Here is a 20,849-nt window from a genome sequence, read left to right as displayed (position 1 = left end):
TCTACATCTTGGGGCGTTTCGACTATCTATGGTAGCTATTTTTGGGTTAAATGATAGAATTGGAAATATTTCTTACGATTCTACGGGTATGATTCTATTTCAATTGGCAGCAATTTTAACTATATATTCGAAACCACAAATGTCACTCCCATTAAGTCTGGTAGTTCTGTCTCATATTTTATTGTAGAATAATTTCAGAAACTTTACATTTCATTAAACAAATCATCTGTTCCTGAACGCTTGTCATAACATTTCTTATGTGACTTCAGTTCGGCATGTAATGAAATAGACACTTGAGTAGGCAATTCACACAATTCAATTGTGAAAGAAAAAACAAAATCACTAAGAATGGTTTCATTTACTTCTGCCTGTATGGCTACTTCATTTTTCGAAATAACATTTGTTGAGCATTTGCCTTCCATAAAACTTAAATTTTCATCTTTTCTTCTTCTTTTTGCGTCTCTTTCGTACCTTTCCGGAGCTAGTTGAGATGAGGCAGTCTTTTTCTTGTAATCTTTTATAAAAATACTAGGAACGGTATGCTAGTTTTGGGGGTGATCTGATCTCGTTCCCAATAAAATGAATACCGCAAATTCTTGTTGCGGGTGTTGGTTTCCAAGGTGAACCATCAACACTTGAAATTAAGAATTAAATATCGATATGAATACATTTAAAAATAAGTGTATTATTATTTATTATTGCTAATATTATACATAATATATATGTAAAGAACTCAGTAATTATGTACTTTTTAAAATTTAAATGATAAATTCCTGTTGTTGTTAACTTAATGGTTATTTATAGACATAATACTATATACATTCTATTTTTTATATCAGGCCTAGTATATAATAATACTATGATTACAAGCAGTGTAGCCTTATTTACTTTCGTCTGCGTACTGCATGGATCCACAATTAGCGTCGTTGCGCTTCAGTTTTCTGTTTTGGGAATGAATAAAAACAATATCGGTTGGTGTGTTCCTATATGCATTACTACACTCAAGAACACAGCAATTTGCATTACCTTTCCGCTTTTTAGGATCATCCATATTTCTAATCATTTAACCTGAGATGTTGAGTATATTCATACGCTTCAAGCACCACTCTATCGCTGCTTTCCCGCAGTTAGTAACAACAGTCGCCACCAGAGGAGCTTGCACGGTGCCTATAAGGGCTATTCCATATGAAATCGACCAGTAAAAAACCTCGCTTTTTTTATACTCTAGTTTTTCTCTATTTTTATACAAGGTGCTGAGGAGAGTGCATTTTCAAAAATATACCATCGAAAGTCAAACGGTTTTCGTATTGTTGAGCGACAAATTTAGCGTATTTTATAAAAACAAGCCTCTTTCAGCGCTCAGAACTCTGGAACCATTTACTGCAGAATATTGAACGGGAGCTCATTTTGAAGCTGACATTTGGTAGGTTATGTTAAGAAGTAATCCTTATTTTTATTGTACACAGAGAGACAGATAATCTGATTTTACTTACTTTTAGGCTTTTTGCTACTTTGTAAAAATGTAAAAAAATATTGAGAAAAAACCTTACATTATTAAGAGGTATTCGGCATTGTTTGCTTAGAGGTATGGCAATAAGTTTCGAAGGTATTAAATAGATTATTTTCACACGCCTGGACTTGAACGGCGCATTACCGCACGCACTGGCCGAGAGCTGAAGATAAGCGTCATTTTACTCCTGTGTTTATGAAAACTTGTGATAAAGCTAGCCCAGCTATGCGCTACTAGATGAAACATCACGTGTTTATTTCCTGGCCTTGCTTGTCTCGGCTAGCTCCCGTCTCACAGTCAGCTGGTTAGTTCACGCGCGTACTATTTATTTTCTTCATTTGATATTTTCAATACTTTCTTATCAACATATCTTCAGTAAAAAATGTCTTTATTTGTACTTTCAATGCGGAATCTAAGTATATATTTTTAAAATATTTTTTCCTTGGCAAAGGCGTCTTAATGAGGAAAAATCTAAATTTCTCCATTTCCATAAAAAGTAGGAAAATCTGTTTATATGCCAATATAAACTTTAATTTCTCAGCATCAAAATAAACCATGATTTTGATCACTGGGTGAAAGGGTTTCGGAACCACAACAGTTTAAAGTTGCTAATTTTATGAAAATACGATAAATGTAAATATTTTAACTTTAAACACTATGAAGTTCTGATGCCCCAAACTTTGCACAAAGCATTGTATCACAGTTCTCTACGTACAAAAAAAGTTTCATTGTATTTAGAAATTGTAAGGTCAATTTTCTCTATATTTCGGTCGATTTGAGATGGAATAGCTCATAATATGTAATTACATAAAAATCCGGCCCCTATTCATCAGCAATAGAAATACTAAAATGAAGACTTCTCTTGAATAATTATTTTCTAAATTGGTTATTTAGCTTTTGTGTATCAATAAAAATTGATCAAATTCCAGCAGAATTAATACAAGAGGGTGGAAGGGTATTATCGAGCGAAATTTATAAACTTGTACTTTCAACTTGGGAAAAGGAAATTATACCAGAACAATGGAAGGAGTTCATAATCGTACCTATTTTTAAGAAGGGGGACAAGACTAACTGTAGTAACTTTCGAGGAATATCACTTTTGTTGACGTCGTACAAAAATGTGTCGAATATCCTTTTGAGAAGATTAACTCCATATGTAGATGAAATTATTGGGGATCATCAGTGTGGTTTTAGGCGTAACAGATCGACTATTGATCAGATTTTTGTATTCGACAGATATTGGAGAAAAAATGGGAGTATAAGGGTACAGTACAGTACATCAGTTATTCATAGATTTAAAAAAGGCGTATGACTCGGTTAAGAGAGAAGTTTTATATAATATTCTTATTGAATTTGGTATTCCCAAGAAACTAGTTCGATTAATTAAAATGTGTCTTAGTGAAACTTACAGCAGAGTCCATATAGGCCAGTTTCTATGTGATGCTTTTCCAATTCACTGCGGGCTAAAGCAGGGAGATACACTATCACCTTTACTTTTTAACTTCCCTCTAGAATATGCCATTAGGAAAGTTCAGGATAATAGACAGGGTTTGGAGTTGAATGGGTTACATCAGCTTCTTGTCTATGCGGATGACGTGAATATGCTAGGAGAAAATCCACAAACGATTAGGGAAAACGCGGAAATTCTAGTTGAAGCAAGTAAAGCGATAGGGTTGGAAGTAAATCCCGAAAAGACTAAGTATATGATTATGTCTCGTGACAAGAATATTGTACGAAATGGAACTATAAAAATTGGAGATTTATCTTTCGAAGAGGTGGAAAAATTCAAATATATTGGAGCAACAGTAACAAATATAAATGACACTCGGGAGGAAATTAAACGCAGAATAAATATGGGAAATGCCTGTTATTATTCGGTTGAGAAGATTTTGTCATCTAGTCTTCTGTCAAAAAATCTGAAAGTTAGAATTTATAAAACAGTTATATTACCGGTTGTTCTGTATGGTTGTGAAACTTGGACTCTCACTTTGAGAGAGGAACAGAGATTAAGGGTGTTTGTGAATAAGGTTCTTAGGAAATTTTTGTGGCTAAGAGGGATGAAGTTACAGGAGAATGGAGAAAGTTACACAACGCAGAGCTGCACGCATTGTATTCTTCTATTCTTCACATAACATAATTAGGAACATAAAATCCAGACGTTTGAGATGGGCAGGACATATAGCACGTATGGGCGAACCCAGAAATGCATATAGAGCGTTAGTTGGGAGGCCGGAGGAAAAAATACCTTTGGGGAGGCCGAGACGTAGCTGGGAAGATAATATTAAAATGGATTTGAGGGAGGTGGGATATGATGGTAGAGACTGGATTAATCTTTCTCAGGATAGGGACCAATGGCGGGATTATGTGAGGGCGGCAATGAACCTCCGGGTCCCTTAAAAGCCAGTAAGTAAGTAAGTAAGTTAGTAAGTAAAAATAAAGTGTGTGTAACCTGCATGGCACGCTATTCCGTTGTGTTTCAGAACTGGTACAATTACTGCGACACCAGACGCTGCCGCCAGATGTACAGCGGGCAGTACTGCATCTCTCTCAGCTGGACCGCAAGCCAATGTTGCTGGCTACGGGAGGATCCCTGCGGCCGCAAGAGAGCGACACTAGGGCTATCAAACCGCAAGCTGCGGTGATCGTGCCCACCAAGAAGAAAAGAGGCAGGCCTGCCAAGATATCCCACAAAGTGGATGAAGGTGAGCTCAGATAATATAGTTGCTGGTTTCCCCAGTACTGCTCTGCATAAACAACGCTTGCTCTCACCACAAAAGCACCTCCTATTCCCATTCCGGTTGGAAAAAGGAATTTCCTTTTCCTGTTTATCAAATGGCAACAGTTATTTATTTCCACCTTTCGGCTTCAACACATTCAAATATTGCCTGAGCACAGTACTTCCTTCGAAGTAATTCAGGTTTGGGTTATCAGTCTGTTACCTGCCGTATTAGATATTGAAGGACAAATGAACAGATAATAAAATCATTGGGAACATACTTTTGGAAGGTAAGAGAAAAGCGAATGAGGGAAATAAATAAGTTAAAAGAATGTAAAATAAATTTTAAAATATATGTGTGATATAATAAATAATAATAATTAATTCCGAAATGAAAGGATGAGGAAAATAAGCAACGTTATCAGGTCGAAATTTCAAATAGGTTTGCCGTATTAGCAAGTTCCGACGAAGTTGAGGAAGAGGTAGATGTTAATAGCGTGTGGGAAAATATCCGAGATAATATCAAAATTGCAGCTGAGCAGAGCATAGGTTATTATGAAACAAAGAAAAAGAAACAGTGGTTTGATGAAGTTTGTTGCATGGTAGTAGAAAGAAGGAAACACGCAAAATTGAAACTCTTACAGGAGCTAATTGAGGCGAATAGAGATAATTATTTCAATAAAAGACAGGAAGCAAATCTACAGTTAGGAATAAAAAGAGAGATTACTTGAAGGAAAAACTGAATGAGGAAGAAACAAATCTAAGTTATACTAATAATAAATCTGTAACGGAAATTTTTCTGGTAATTTTCGATTTTCCAAAAATAATTGGTCCTAACATATATAATTAACTACCCTGAAACCGAAAATCGCATTTTTGAAATTTTTGTTTGTATGTCTGTCTGTATGTTTGTTACCTTTTCACCCGATAATGGCTGAACCGATTTATATGGAAATTGGAATATAAATTAAGTTCGTTGTAACTTAGATTTTAGGCTATATGGCATTCAAAATACTTTATTTAAAAGGGGGGTTATAAGGGGGCCTGAATTAAATAAATCGAAATATCTCGCTTATTATTGATTTTTGTGAAAAATGTTACATAACAAACGTATCTTTAAAAATGATTTCCGATAAGTTTTATTCTTTACAAAATTTTGATAGGACTGATATTTAATGAGATAAATGAGTTTTAAAATTGAAATAACGCCATCTAAGACGGTGCAAGGAAGTAAGAACAAATCTTCGTCTATAAGGGGCCTTGGACAACAACAATCGAAAAAGAGGCCTTGGACAGCAACACACGAAAGCTATTAGACTTAGCCTACAGACAATGTTTCTGTGTTTGTATGAAGTAATATCGGAAGCTAAATTAACCGATTTATATAATTATTATTTCACCATTGGAAAGTGTAGTTTCGCTAGATGGACATACTGCTAGAATGTTATTACAGTAACGTCTTAGTAAATCGAGGACAGGTAAGATTAAAATAGCTTTCTATGCACAGAAAATTTGATGGGCTTTTTTGTACATTCGTTTTCTGTATTTCTTAAAATAATATTTATGTACACATTCATTTTAATCTCAGAGAATTAACGAACAACGAGAGTGTATTGATTTAGTATGCAGTAATAATACGTTAGCTTAGCAATCCATTATTTTATAATTCAAATTTTATCTATGCTTAATCGAATCGTGTTAAAATACATAAAATAGACTATATATGCCATAAATGCAATCCAAAAAAAAATTGGGTAATGAGCCAAGCAGATTATGTTGCGCTGTTGTAAAAGTTGTTGCTCCTGAGAATCAAGAGCCCCCACAACAAATTAAAAACTTTCTTATCGGAGTACATCCGTTATCAATGCTCTTTTTATATAATATAATATAATATAATATAATATAATATAATATAATATAATATAATATAATATAATATAATATAATAATAAATATGTAGCCGAAAATTTTCTGGTAATTTTCGCTTTTCCAAAAATAATTGGTGTTAACATGTATAATTATTCATCCTGAGGCTGAAAATCGCTTTTTTGACATTTTTGTTTGTATGTCTGTCTGTCTGGATGTTTGTTACCTTTTCACGGATTTCGATGAAAATTGAAAAATAAACTAAGTTCATTGTAATTTAAATTTTAGGCTATATGGCATTCAAAATACTTCATTTAACGGGGCCTGAATTAAATCGAAATATCTCGCTTATTATTGTTTTTTTTTTGTGAAAAATGTTACATAACAAAAGTTTCTTTAAAAATGATTTCCGATAAGTTTTATTCTATGCAAAATTTGGTAGGTCTGAAAGACTTTTAAAATAACAATACAATACGTTTTCACAGCCGCCTCAGATTGTAGCGTTGTTGTTCCTGCAGTAAATCCCATGTGCAAAATATAAAAGTTTTGAGTAGGAAGAAAAAACACATTCATTCATTCCATGGCAATGGTACATATGAGATCGTGAATTCTTACATTTTCGAAAGAAAGAAATATAATTACATATCACTGTTTATGCTGTATCACTATTTAAGTTATTTGAAGGTTTCAGAACCATAGTGAGCCAAGCGCCATTTACTGAAGACGTAGAAAACAAGGGTTAAAATTAAGTTATTACCATAATTCAATGGAACCATATAGCAAGTAATATAAAGTTTACACATTAAAACTAAATGATATGTCAATCTTCATTAAAGTATGGTTGCATGCAATAACAAATAATAAACACGTTAAAGGAATTGTCATTGCACCAAATGAGTGCTCTTTGGACCAAAATGATCGAAATTGAATTATTTAAATACAATTTCAATTAAGTAACATATTAAACGATTTGTCCTTCTAACAAACACGAATGTTCCCTGGATCAAACGTCCTATTTTAATTATGTAATTACTTTATATTTATTTCTAACAGGTGCAGCGGAGCGCACGAGTACGGCTAGTCCCTAATAGAATATGGAATTATTAGCATTATTTAAAACTTAATGAAAGGTTGATTAATCTTCCTTGATCTGTCTTCTTAGATTTAATATGTTCACACATGCATTGCGTTAAATACGCCTATATTAATCAATACAGAGTAATTAGTATATTAATGTTTTTATTTTTTTTTATTTTAGTAGGTTATTTTACGACGCTTTATCAACAGCTCAGGTTATTTAGCGTCTGAATGATATGAAGGTGATAATGCCGGTGAAATGAGTCCGGGGTCCAGCACCGAAAGTTACCCAGCATTTGCCCATATTGGCTTGAGGGAAAACCCCGGAAAAAACCTCAAACAGGTAACTTGCCCCGACCGGGAATCGAATCCGGGCCACCTGGTTTCGCTGCTAGACACGCTAACCGTTACTCCACAGGTGTGGACTAGATTAATGTTAGCTCTACTGGTAAATAATGAACGCTTCATATCAACCAGGCACTTTGATTAAACACAGGTAAAGAGAATATAATAGTACATTATGCAACAAGCCTATAATGGTAGTAATTAAGACGCGAGTATGTTTATGTAACGAGCGCAAGCGAGTTTTATAATTTTCATACGAGCGTATTAATTACCATTATAGTCAAGTTTCATACGACATTTTATGCTCGACCATATTTCTAACTTGAAATTATTCATAAGTATTCATGTTATTCTTATCTGACTGAGGAGTGGAACTGACTTTGTGCAATACCTCGTAAATTGTGAGATGTGCGCAGACGCGAAAGTATTGATTTTTTTTCCGAGAAACAAATATCGACATTGACTTGATATAATCTAGAGAGTAAAATAAACATTAATCTTGATATAACCTTGAATTTGAATTAAACATTGAAAAACGAGATGACAAATTGAATTTATTTGAATATTATTTATAATTAACGCTAATTGTTATAGTAACAGAACTGACTTTATTTCAAATATAGGTGATTTATTGTGCAATTGGTGAAATGAATTTGCAGGAATGTGCTTTGTGATAATGGTGGAAATAAACATGTAGCAATTTTAATTTCTTCATTTATCCTATTGGTCGTCTTTAGGAAGTGCAGTTACAGTGCCGAATTCCAATGTACTACAAGATACATTTTCAGTATCTCAAACGTAAATCTTTTTCGCTTATCTGTCAAACACAGTTTGTACTGTGAAAAGCTGCGCTTTGATAGGAGCAAAACGAAAAAAAAACCTAACATCATTGCAGTCTCTAAGAGACAGTCCTTTATTCTCGGGTGACTCTATGTCCACTAATTTGCTATTTATATTACACAGTGATCCATATCCGTTATTTTTACATAAAATTGATTTCCACTTCTGTTTTACACGTTCAGTAACCGGTGTACTTGGTGTCTCATTAATTCTCTGTGTCATTTCCTCAACTAATTTGAGGGCTTCCGGCATCTCTTGCTCTGATTTTTCTAACCGTGTAATAGTTTCAGACACAGTTTGAAAATGGGTTTGTATGAAAACCAAATTATTCGTCAGAACCTTCAAATCCAGAGCGTTTTCCTTTGCGTATTTGTTGGCATTCATTCTACAGTACACTGTACGCTTTACCACTATACTCAGTACGCCGTTATGCGGATTTTCCACTGAACTGCTGTATTAGGTCGGAAGTCTCGAAGGCTACGTATGACAGTCTGTACAATATATTACAATTGTAATTGATAAAAATGTCTTTAAGTTATGTTTCTTGGTGACATTTAATACAGATGATGGCGGCTCGCAAATATCCTTCATCAAGTCTTTCTGCCAGGTACCACCATTTGGTCCTGACACTGTGTAGGGTAGAGAAGATATTAAAGTTGTGTTGAATCCAGTATGTATCTACAATGGTGGGCCAGAAGAAAGAAGCAGTTGAAACTTTTATATGTGGATCATTTTCTGCCAGTATCATATGATGGTCATTTATATCTGTCCATAATTCAGTGTAGTGTTGTTCCCATTCAGCCAGTGTTATTGGATTCAGTTGGAGTGCATCTTCTTTAGTTTGGTTCAAATATTTCATAGCTTTATACGGCTATGTTGATTATATTGTACATCTATTCCGTATTAAAACTCTATCGTCATCGAGTTGCGTTTCGTGCCAGAACGGTGAAGATATGGCTGGAATCTCATCTTGATGTGTGTAACCCCGGCACAGGAGTCATGTACTGTTGCAAGATATTGGAGAGCGTCTGAGCTAGACTGCTAACGGCATCAAAGTTCAACGTAGCAACACAACAACTTTCGTGAAATATTCCTTGTAGATAAAAGTTCAGAAGAACTTTCGTGGCAGATGATCTAAATGCTACAGTTTTAAGGAAACTGGTTGTAAAATTTCGTGAAGTGTGATTACTCATCAAGACACAGCAAACGAAAAAATTACACATTTCAATTAATGAAAAATGATAATGGACTATCTCGATTAATCAAGTCTGAGGTAGTCTAGGGAGGACCGGCAGAGATATCATATTAGATGTGAATAGGCAGAAGAATCAGTGCTGAAGTTCAGAAAAACCCCATTACATGCATAACATACAATGCAACTAATGCAATGCATACATTCCCATTAGATGACTTTTCGAAAAAACTTGTAAATGGTGTGTGAAGAAGATTTGGAAACCAAGTTTGCTAATATACGATTCAATTCTATTGAATTCAAGTCAATTTATTTTGGCCATTAGACATATAGTTTTAGAGTACACACCTGTGGAGTAACGGCTAGCGCATCCGGCCGCGAAACCAGATGGCCCGGGCTCGATTCCCAGTTGGGACAAGTTATCTGGTTGAGGTTTTTTCCGGGGATTTCCCTCAATCCAATATGAGCAAATGCTGGGTAACTTTCGGTGCTGGACCCCGGACTCATTTCACCGGTATTATCACCTTCATCTCATTTAGACGCTAAATAACCTAAGATGTTGAGAAAGCGTCGTAAAATAACCTACTAAAATTTAAAAAAATAATAAAAAAATACAGTTTTGGGCTTTTTCAGAGTACATTGAAAAACATATAAATACATTTTTAAATGCACTAATAAAAGAAAGAGTAAAATTTAAATAATACAATGAAAATATGAAATAATTTGAAACTTTTAAATTAAAGAAAACTAACTGAATTGCAATTAAATGTACTTACTTACTTACTTACTTACTTACTGGCTTTTAAGGAACCAGGAGGTTTATTGCCGCCCTCACATAAGCCCGCAATTGGTCCCTATCCTGAGCAAGATCAATCCAGTCTCTATCATCATATCCCACCTCCCTCAAATCCATTTTAATATTATCTTCCCATGTACGTCTCGGCCTCCCCAAAGGTCTTTTTCCCTCCGGCCTCCCAACTAACACTCTACATGCATTTCTGGATTCGCCTATACGTGCTACATGTCCTGCCCATCTCAAACATCTGGATTTAATGTTCCTAATTATGTCAGGTGAAGAATACAATGCGTACAGTTCTGCGTTGTATAACTTTCTCCATTCTCCTGTAACTTCATCCCTCTTAACCCCAGATATTTTCCTAAGCACCCTATTCTCAAACACCCTTAACCTGTGTTCCTCTCTCAAAGTGAGAGTCCAAGTTTCACAACCATAAACAGCAACCGGTAATATAACTGTTTATAAATTCTAACTTTCAGATTTTTTGCGAACAGACTGGATGATAAAAGCTTCCCAACCGAATAATAACAGGCATATCCCATATTTATTCTGTGTTTAATTTCCTCCCGAGCATAATTAAATTTATACTTGTTACTGTTGCTCCAAGATATTTGAACTTCTCCACCTCTTCAAAGGATAAATTTCCAATTTTTATATTTCCATTTCGTACAATATTCTCGTCACGAGACATAATCATATACCTTGTCTTTTCGGGATTTACTTCCAAACCTATCTCTTTACCTGATTTAAGTAAAATTCCCGTGTTTTCCCTAATCGTTTGTGGATTTTCCCCTAACATATTCACGTCATCCGCATAGACAAGCAGCTGATGTAACCCGTTCAGTTCCAAACCCTCTCTGTTATCCTGGACTTTCCTAATGGCATACTCTAGAGCAAAGTTAAAAAGTAAAGGTGATAGTGCATCTCCTTGCTTTAGCCCACAGTGAATTGAAAACACATCTGACAGAAACTGACCTATAATACATTTTATTAATTGATTTAATTTCCAATATACTGCATCTGCTTATCCACTAGTTCTTAATTTGTTTTAAGTATCCATAAATTTATTAATTTTTTATGTTCACACATTTACTTTTGCTGTTATGACTCTCATTATTATCACTTCTATTATTGCAGGAGGTCGCATAGAGCGAGTTATGCTGTGGCGTTTCCTCCTCAATCTGCTAGAGGATCCGAGAAACAATTCATGCATCCACTGGGTGCAGCGCGATGAGGGCATCTTTCGCATCCTTAACACTGACTGGCTCGCAAGGCTCTGGGGTCGGCGTCATGGTAATCCAAGAATGACGTACGAGAAAATGGCCCGTGCTATGAGGTGAGTTATCCATCAACTTATTTGTTTTAGAAAGCTATAGTCCTACGTAGTAGAGTCCAGATAAATTAAGTGAAAGCTTGAGATTTTATTATATTTAAAATCTGACAGATTCCATTGATAATGCCACGTGAACGTTTCTCAGCCAATGAACGAGCTCATTGACGCTAGAATGACCAATGAGAATCGAATTACACTGGTAGTTAAAAGCATGCTGCTCAGAATAAATAATAAGTGCAATTGTTTTTCTTATGTTCATTTCGTTTGTATCGTCTCTGCTTCGATGTAACAACAGTCAAGCAATTCCGTGAGATTCGCTGCCTCAACATGCAACAATAATCCATTACAATGATTCCACAATTAATTACTATAAATAAAAATGTTTACAATAACATTAAACATGTAAAATTATAGATAAGCAATGATAAAAGAGTTTAAAATAAAATGTTGTTTTAATCTCAAATGTTCAGTTGTTTCTATTCCAAGGAGCCTTTTACTTTTATCATCTCTGCTTCGATTCTACTGTTTTTCTAGATATTATTATTAAAACCTCGAATGCTTAGTTGTTCAGAATTAAAGTTGTTCGCATTGGGATTATCTTGCCGAATACATTTCATGATAATAATTATCCTCAGGTAATTTAATTTCGCTTTTTAAACTCATGTTCGCCGTCATTAGATAAGCTCTATTAAATTACCGGAAAACTATTAGCACTCGTTATATTATAGAAGTCTATTTCGTTTATATGACGTCATTCCATTTTCGACCAATGAAGTGTAATGAAATATTGAATTCCAACCAATCACAGTCATACATCGCGATAATTTCTGCAGTTCGATTTATCACTATCAATTTATCGCATGGTGGTTCTTTTGTTTAGTCAGTGTCGCCAACTGTTTCCACGTAGATGATGAGCATGATGCATTGTACGATGTGATAGCTATCAGGTTACGTCTATTTTCGGCTTTCCCCTTCAGAATTCTCTGATGTTCCTTCAATGAAACGGCGAAAATAGAAGTGAGACTGAGGGTCTACCAAGCAGCGTATTCCGAATCTCACCGGACCGGTGGACAATAATGACGTCACACTGCAGCGAAATAGGATCGATGGTTGTCATGGCGACTGTATAAGTTGTTATTGTGCTACGCTAACAAAATTTTGCGAAATTTCCGTACTGCCATCTCGTTCAAAAAGAAAAGAGAGCATAAACAATTTATTTCTTGAACCAGTAGTAATAACTGGTCCGTTGACATGTTCGCTCACAAGCCATTAACATATTGTTTTTACGTTGTGCTCATTACAAACAATACAGCAGAACACACCGCCATGACCCAACCTACTCTTTTACAAACTGTTGAACCATTCAGAAAACGCCTCCCAACATAAAGATTAGATGTAGTACATAAGTAAATAAGCAAGACATCGTTATTGTTAACAGTACTATATTATATTATTATTATTATTATTATTATTATTATTATTATTATTATTATTATTATTAGGCTATACATGGCATTGTGATTTTATCTTCCTTGGTATTAGTTGGTAACACTGAAGAGACGGCCAAATTATTCTTTAGGAACTGCTCTTACGTGATCCTCACTATAGACATTTTTTTCTCAGCTTCAATTATTTTTCTTGTAAGGATGAGTTTTCGCGTACCTTTCAAACGTTTCTCTTCTAATTTACCCGTTCACTCATTCATTCATTCATTTATTCACTCATTTATTCACTCATTCATTCCATTCCAATCCATTCATTCATTCGATTCCAATCCATTCTATTAATTCACTTCATTCCATTCATTATTATTAGTCTCTTATCATTATTATCATCATTATGTAGAATAAAAGTAGTAATGCTATTAGTGGCAACAATAATAATAATAATAATAATAATAATAATAATGGTGGCAGTAGTAGTAGTAGTAGTAGTAGTAGTAGTAGTAGTAGTAGTAACTTATAGTAGCTTCCACTGTGGCACAATTGCTACCATTTCTGATTATAAATTTAGCAGATCCGAGTTCGATTCTCAATAGAGAGATGGAAATTCATCTTCGACCGGGAACATGTTCTTTGTCTTTTATTATTCCTTATTACATCAATCGGTGACCTGGAGTATTTCGTCAATAATAATATCTAATAACAATGATAGTAACAACAACAATAATAATAATAATAATAATAATAATAATAATAATAATAATAAGTATTATAAAACTAGAAAGAGCTACTGCTTATTTCTACCTTAACTTTGTAACTATCGAGAAATAACTTAGGCCTCTGATTAACTACAAACTGTTAGTTTGAATGCAAGAGGGGAAAATATTAGGGTCTACTGTATATGATTCGAGCCGGTCAGAAAGAGGAAAAGGAATTGGTTGGGTCACTGGTTGAGAAGAAACTTCCTACTGAAGGATTCACTGGAAGGAATGATGGACGGCAGAAGAAGATATCAGCTGATAGACGACATTAAGATATAGCCTATGGATCATAATGAGGAAACAAAGAGGAAGGCAGAAAATAGGAAAGATTGGAGGAAGCTGGGTTTACAGTGAAAGACCTGCCCTTTGGGTAGAACACTAAATGAATGAATGAATATGATTTGAGAAGTGAGGAGATGCGTATTGAAAACACGTGCAGCCTTGAACTGATATCACTGCGCGGTCCTTTTCCTACTACAAATGGCGTATCACACAATCCACGAGACTTGGGAACGCGTGGCGCTGGTGCAGTCACGTTTATTATGTCATGTTCTAAATGTGCCGAGATCAGTACAACGCAACAAAGCTGTTCGCCTAGCATCAGCAACTCAACTACTCGTGTTCTCAACACTTGCTTTTCAATTAACACATTCCTCAGAAATATCCTAACTGTCCTCGATGTAGATAACATGGAAACAGGCTATTCAAAAGAAACGATGAGATGGCAATTTTAATTATAATTCTTACTCAATATTTCTTCTACTAGCCGTACCCGTGCGCTCCGCTGCACTTGTTAGAAGTAAACATAAAGTGATTACATAATTAAACTAGGACATCTGGTCCAGGGAACATTCGTGTTTGATAGAAGGATAAATCGTTAAATATGTCACTTAAATTGTATTTAAATAATTAAAATGCGATCATTTTGATCCAGAGACCACTCATTTAGTGCAATGATAATTCCTTTAACATGTTTCTTAATTGTTATCACATGCAAATAATTAAAATATTGTGTAAGGATAATTCGTTTAACATTTTTCTAAATTAGTCTTGAATGCATCCTTTAATAAATCACTCCAAATTAATAGAGTTAATTGTGTATGAAGATAATTTTTATGTTAACCTTACTGTGCATATTTTCTTTTGTTAAGTTTACTTTATTCACGCCTTAACATCTGTGGTCATGTCGCGTGTTTAGAATATGTGGGTATATCAGCAGGCCGTTTTTACTCTTGTTGAGTTCCTGTTTCCATTGTGTGTTGTAAGTGGCTTGTGTTCATGTAACTGACTATAGACTTTCATTAATGTTTTTGGTATTGGTAATTGAGGCGGTGATGAATCATGGCATGTATTTTTACAATCCGGCATTTGCCTTTATGACTAAGGGAAACCATGAAAAACCCCAGTCAGATTGGTTGGCCACGGGGTTTGACCCCGGGACTTCCCGAATGCGTATCTGAAACGTTACCATCTGAGCCACCTCGCTCGGTTGTATATCATTGTTTATACATATAAAAATGATGTACCCTACATAAATATTATTTTAAGAAACACAGGAAACGAATATGCGTTAATTATGAGCGCAGGAACGCCATTTCGTGACACCTTTTAAAATAACTCAGCTCCAATAAGCAGCTGTATTTTTGGTCAAGTAAAAATACTCATCTTTACGACAAAACTCTTAACTATTATGTTCTGTGAACAAAAAGAAACTTAAGTGTATAAAATTAGAGTATTTTATATGGACCAAATAAAGTTTCAATAATCAAGTTATACGATATTTCGACAGAATATCAAGTTTTCTGTGCATAAAGATCTATTTTCATCTTACCTCAGGTTTTCATTATGTAACATTACATCCGTCTAGAGAAACTACAAATTAATATATTAGTATTGATAAACGCCTATTAAAAATGGAGAACTACATATGACTTTCATTGATTTAGAAAAGGCATATGATAGTGTTCCTCGACAATTATTGTGGACGGCAATGAGAAATATGAATATACATGATAAATGGATTAATATTGTTAGGAAAATGTATAGTAATACAAAAGCCAAAATAAAAATACAGAACAAATTGACAGAGGAAATCAGATTGAATAAAGGCCTTAAGCAAGGATGCAGTTTATCACCAGTTCTTTTTAATATTTGTATAGATCAGGCTCTTAACCTATGGTACAAGAAATGCTCTGAAATGGGTATTCCTATAGAAGATAAAACATTACATTCATTATTATTCGCCGATGACCAGGTGATATTTGCGGGGGATGAAGATGATATGATATATATGGTAAATAAACTAATGGAAGAATATAGAAAATGGGGACTAAACATAAATCTACAGAAAACAGAATATATGTGTTTAGGAAAAGATGTGGGTGACCTCATACTTGAAACAGGAAAAATAAAAAAATGTGAATACTTTAAATATCTTGGATCAATAATCACAAATATAGGTACATGTGAGAGAGACATTCAAAATAAAATTGCTTTGGCAAAAAATGCTACCAAGATTTTACATGGAATAATCTGGAATAAAGATATTACAAAATAAATTAAAATTAAAATCTACAAGAGTATAATACAGAATATTTTATCATATGGAAGTGAAACTTGATCCATGACAGAACTACAAAAAAAACAAAATTAGAACAGTTGAATTCGACTATCTTAGGAGAAGTCTTCAAAAAACAAGACAGGATAAAATTAAAAATGAACTCCTTTGGAAAGAAATGAACGTCACCACATCTGTTGTTAAGAGAATAGAAAATCAAACTTTGAAATGGCATGGACATGTACAAAGAATGGACAACGAAAGATGGCCCAAAAATATATATCAGTGGTCACCCCCAGGAAATAATAAACGCGGTAGACCAAAATTGAAATGGAAAACCCATGTCAGAGCAATAATGGACGACAGGAATTTGGAAGAAGGAGATTGGAACGATAGATATATATGGAAACTGAAGACGGCGAACCTATAAGTGGGAAAAAGCCGAAGAAGAAGAAGAAGAAGAAGAAGAAGTAGTAGTAGTAGTAGTAGTAGTAGTGATAAACGTCAAGGCCGCCTCATATAGACGAAGTCATTTGTTTTCATTTAAGTAAAGCCATCGTTGTCGTTACTACAATAACTCCTATGTGACATATCGATTTTCAGATTTTTGCTCCATTAAATAACTTAAATAGTGATACAGGAAATAATACAATCTCCTATATGTAATTATATTTCTTTCTTACGAAAATGTAAGAATTCACGATCTCCTATGCACCACTGCCATAAAATGAATAAATCTGTTTTTCTTCCTACTGAAACATTTTATATTTTGTACATAGGAGTTACGGAATAACGACGCTATAATCTGAGGTGGCGGTGGAAATGTATTGTTTTTTTTTTTAACTCTTGCATATCCTTACATATCAGTCTTATCAAAATTTTGCCTCAAATAAAACTTATCGGAAATCATTTTTAAAGAAACTTTTGTTATGTAACATTTTTCACAAAAATCAATAATAAGCGAGATATTTTGGTCTATTTAATTCAAGCCCCCTTATAACCCCCCTTTCAAATAAAGTATTTTGAATACCATATAGCCTATAATCTAAGTTACAACGAATTTAATTTACATTCCAATTTTCATCGAAATCCCTTCAGCCATTATCGCGTGAAAAGGTAACAAACATCTAGACAGACAGACAGACAGACAGACAGACAGACATACAAACAAAAATTTCAAAAAAGCGATTTTCGGTTTCAGGGTGGTTAATTATATATGTTAGGACCAATTATTTTTGCAAAATCGAAAATTACCAGAAAAATTTCGGCTACAGATTTATTATTAGTATAGATAATTCAATAGATAACCACAGACAATAAGATGCCAGCTACTACGTATTTTTGTAGTCTGACTTCATCTTCATAGTACAGAAGCTATTCAGAAACGACGAGATGATATGGAGTAGAGTAGAAACTGTGAAAACAGAACGGTAGAAGATAACGAAGAAGCCTAACTCATACCCACTTTTGGCTATACAAAAATTACCTCAGTATAATCTTGACATCGGACACTAGTACGTTTTGAAGAGAAGGAGATGCTTACAGAGTGAAGGCTCATTCACAATGAAAATTAAACATAACGTAAGCGTTAACTTAAGAATATAAACGTTACGATAAAATCAAGAAGTCATACCATCATTCACGATGGGAACATAAACATAACAGCAAACATACTTGGTAACCATGGAAACATACCACGACGCCATTTCTTAATATTCTGTCGTATACTTCAGCGCTCCACGATTGTGTTCTGTTTGCAAATCACGTAAGCATAAGCATGAAAGTATGGAGTTTGCAAACTTTCATGTTAACGTCTTACGGTAATGTTTATGTCAATGCTTATGTGAATCATTGTGAATGATCCCATTTGGTAGCCTGGGCGCAAACTTCTGTGTTTATGTTACGGTTATGTTTAATTTTCATTGTGAATGGGCCTTTACTGTTGGACTTAATCTAGACTTTAAAATATTGTTCAGTTTATTTAGAACACACTTCGTTTTCAGATTTAGAAACTATAACGTTATTAGTAGGAGAAGAAGCCGGAGGAGTATTACCACAGTCTAGTATATACAGTACAGTCACAAAGCTTGAGTTGTGAGGGTGCTAGGAACAATAGACTGTGCCGGTACTATTTCGCATTGTCTGTAATGAGGCGATATTAGCGATCCTAGTGGTGAGCAACTATCTACGGATGCATATTTACTACGTATTGAGCTTCGTGACCTATGAACATCTCGAAATAGAATTTCTTGTAAGTTACAATGCTTTCTTTATACTCGTGAAATGAGAAGAAACATAACTAATATATATTAAGATCCGCGAAACCAGGTGGCCCGGGTTCGATTCCCGGTCGGGGCAAGTTACCTGGTTGAGGTTTTTACCGGGGTTTTCCCTCAACCCAATATGAGCAAATGCTGGGTAACTTTCGGTGCTGGACCCCGGACTCATTTCACTGGGATTATCACCTTCATCTCATTCAGACGCTAAATAACTAAGATGTTGAAAAGCGTCGTAAAATAACCTAAACTATTTCCAACTAAAGATTGAAGTAGACGTAAACAAAACCGAAATGTATTACTCCGCAATAGCAAGCTAGCTACCAAAGCAGCACGCAGGGCAGCCACCGTCTGATATATTGCAGACATTTCAACACATTCATTGAACTAACCCGTAAATTGCTCACAGAGGGTTAATGTTTATTTTTTCTCTACAGGGAATAGTGGATTTTCATTTTCTGTAGATTCGTGATTAAATGTTATTTTTTGAAGAGTGGAGAATTTCTTTAATTCTACAGAAATTTATTGGAGGTTGACAACACTGAATCTCGCGCTGCTTTATACCAGCTGTGCTGATGTGCTCTGTGAAGCTGCAAGTCACCTTGGGAGGGATTTAATGCCTATTACGCATGCGCGTTGCCATAATACACGTTACAATGATTTAACACGCAATGTCTGAAACTACTAATATAAACATGTTGTTTAAATCGTAAGAAAGTGTTCTTATAAGCATGTTTAATTCACTCGTATTCCATGTATATTATACATTTTATTATTTTAGAAGGAACTATTTTAATATGAGGAAGAAGATGACAAGCACGAGTTTGGAGGCGTTGTGCGTCCAATAGCCAATCAGGAACTATTATGCCACGTGCATTTATTTACATTCACTTCAATCTTTAGCTGGAAAGAGAGTACTAAAATTATATATATATATATATATATATATATATATATATATATATATATAAAGATTTACATTTTAATAACGCTAACCAACAACATTCGAAGACGCTGGAAAAGAACCAGACTATAAAAGAGAGAGATATTCTGCTACAGCAGCAGTTGCCTTCCTCCCTGATAAACCTCGTCGGAAGGAACACGCCTCTTTAAAATACACAGTTCACTTCCTGAAACGTGGTGTGTTTCCGGAATGCAGTGGTGTTAGCAGTAATTCATAGTTCCAGGAGGCCAACGGACTTTAAGTAGAACTCGGAGATAAACCGAACAAAAATAAATAAGTAGAAAAAACTGTAGTTCGTCTCAGACAGGTATACAGTTGTGAAACGCCCCAGTTCTCGTGGAGTGATCGGGTTGCTTTCGGCGTCTGTGAGAATCAATATTGTTATCAATTCCTCCACAAGTACAGCCACTATCTTCAGATAGGGAATAATAACAACATATATAGGACACACATTTTATCACTGAACAAGCTTCTCTTTGATAGCCTGCTGATGGCATTATGCGCAATATCATCAGGCGCCAAGTACTAATCCAAAGAAATGTGAACGCCACCGACGTAGCTCAAGCGGTAGCGTGTTTGTCTGCTGATCGGCCGTGGGTTCGATTTCTGCTTGGGCTAATTATAAACTTGACAACTTCAAGTGAATCCCCGTAAAACACGCCAACTTCTGGAATCTCTCTCTTTCTTTCTTCTCTCTCCCTCACTCCTCGTCATTCAGTCACCAATCACCCGTAAGTATCTGAGAGGGTGGCGACCAATAAAGAACCACTCTCCAGTATTACCACAATAACGGATTCTTCATTTTTCCCTCGACTGTCGGCTAGGAAGGTTCCATTATGCTAGCATTGCAGGCAACTAGTCAACCTTTTAATGCTTTTGTTAGCAGGTTTGACAAACTGTGAGTGGAACTGCAAGTACAATACAACTGCGATCACAACCAGGGACGTCGCTAGGGGGGTGCGAAAGGGTGCGCAAGCACCCCATAAAAATCGGAGCACCCCTTTCCGCACCCCAAAGGACATTTGAAGTCCTGATTTGAGCAATTTATTTTTAAAAAATACTAGGCATAAGTTATTTTGAAGAAAATACAAACATATTCATGTAAGAGTGTAAAACAATTTTCATTAAACGCGAAAAATAAAAACTAGCCATTATTCAAACTGTACATAACATT

At 35.0% G+C, this 20,849-nt stretch overlaps 1 protein-coding gene across 1 annotated transcript in view; it reads left to right on the top strand.

Moving 5' to 3' along the window:
• LOC138691075 (uncharacterized) overlaps window positions 1-20,849 on the top strand; it is a 103,240-nt gene that overhangs the window by 66,194 nt on the left and 16,197 nt on the right. The window contains exons 3-4 of the mRNA XM_069812766.1: window positions 3,991-4,212; window positions 11,480-11,678. Coding sequence (XP_069668867.1) covers window positions 3,991-4,212; window positions 11,480-11,678 — 421 coding nt within the window. The remainder of the gene's footprint in view (window positions 1-3,990; window positions 4,213-11,479; window positions 11,679-20,849) is intronic.

This window comes from Periplaneta americana, chromosome 16 (assembly GCF_040183065.1).
Source record: "Periplaneta americana isolate PAMFEO1 chromosome 16, P.americana_PAMFEO1_priV1, whole genome shotgun sequence".
NCBI lineage: Eukaryota > Metazoa > Arthropoda > Insecta > Blattodea > Blattidae > Periplaneta > Periplaneta americana.
This window is presented reverse-complemented; position numbering and strand designations above follow the sequence as displayed.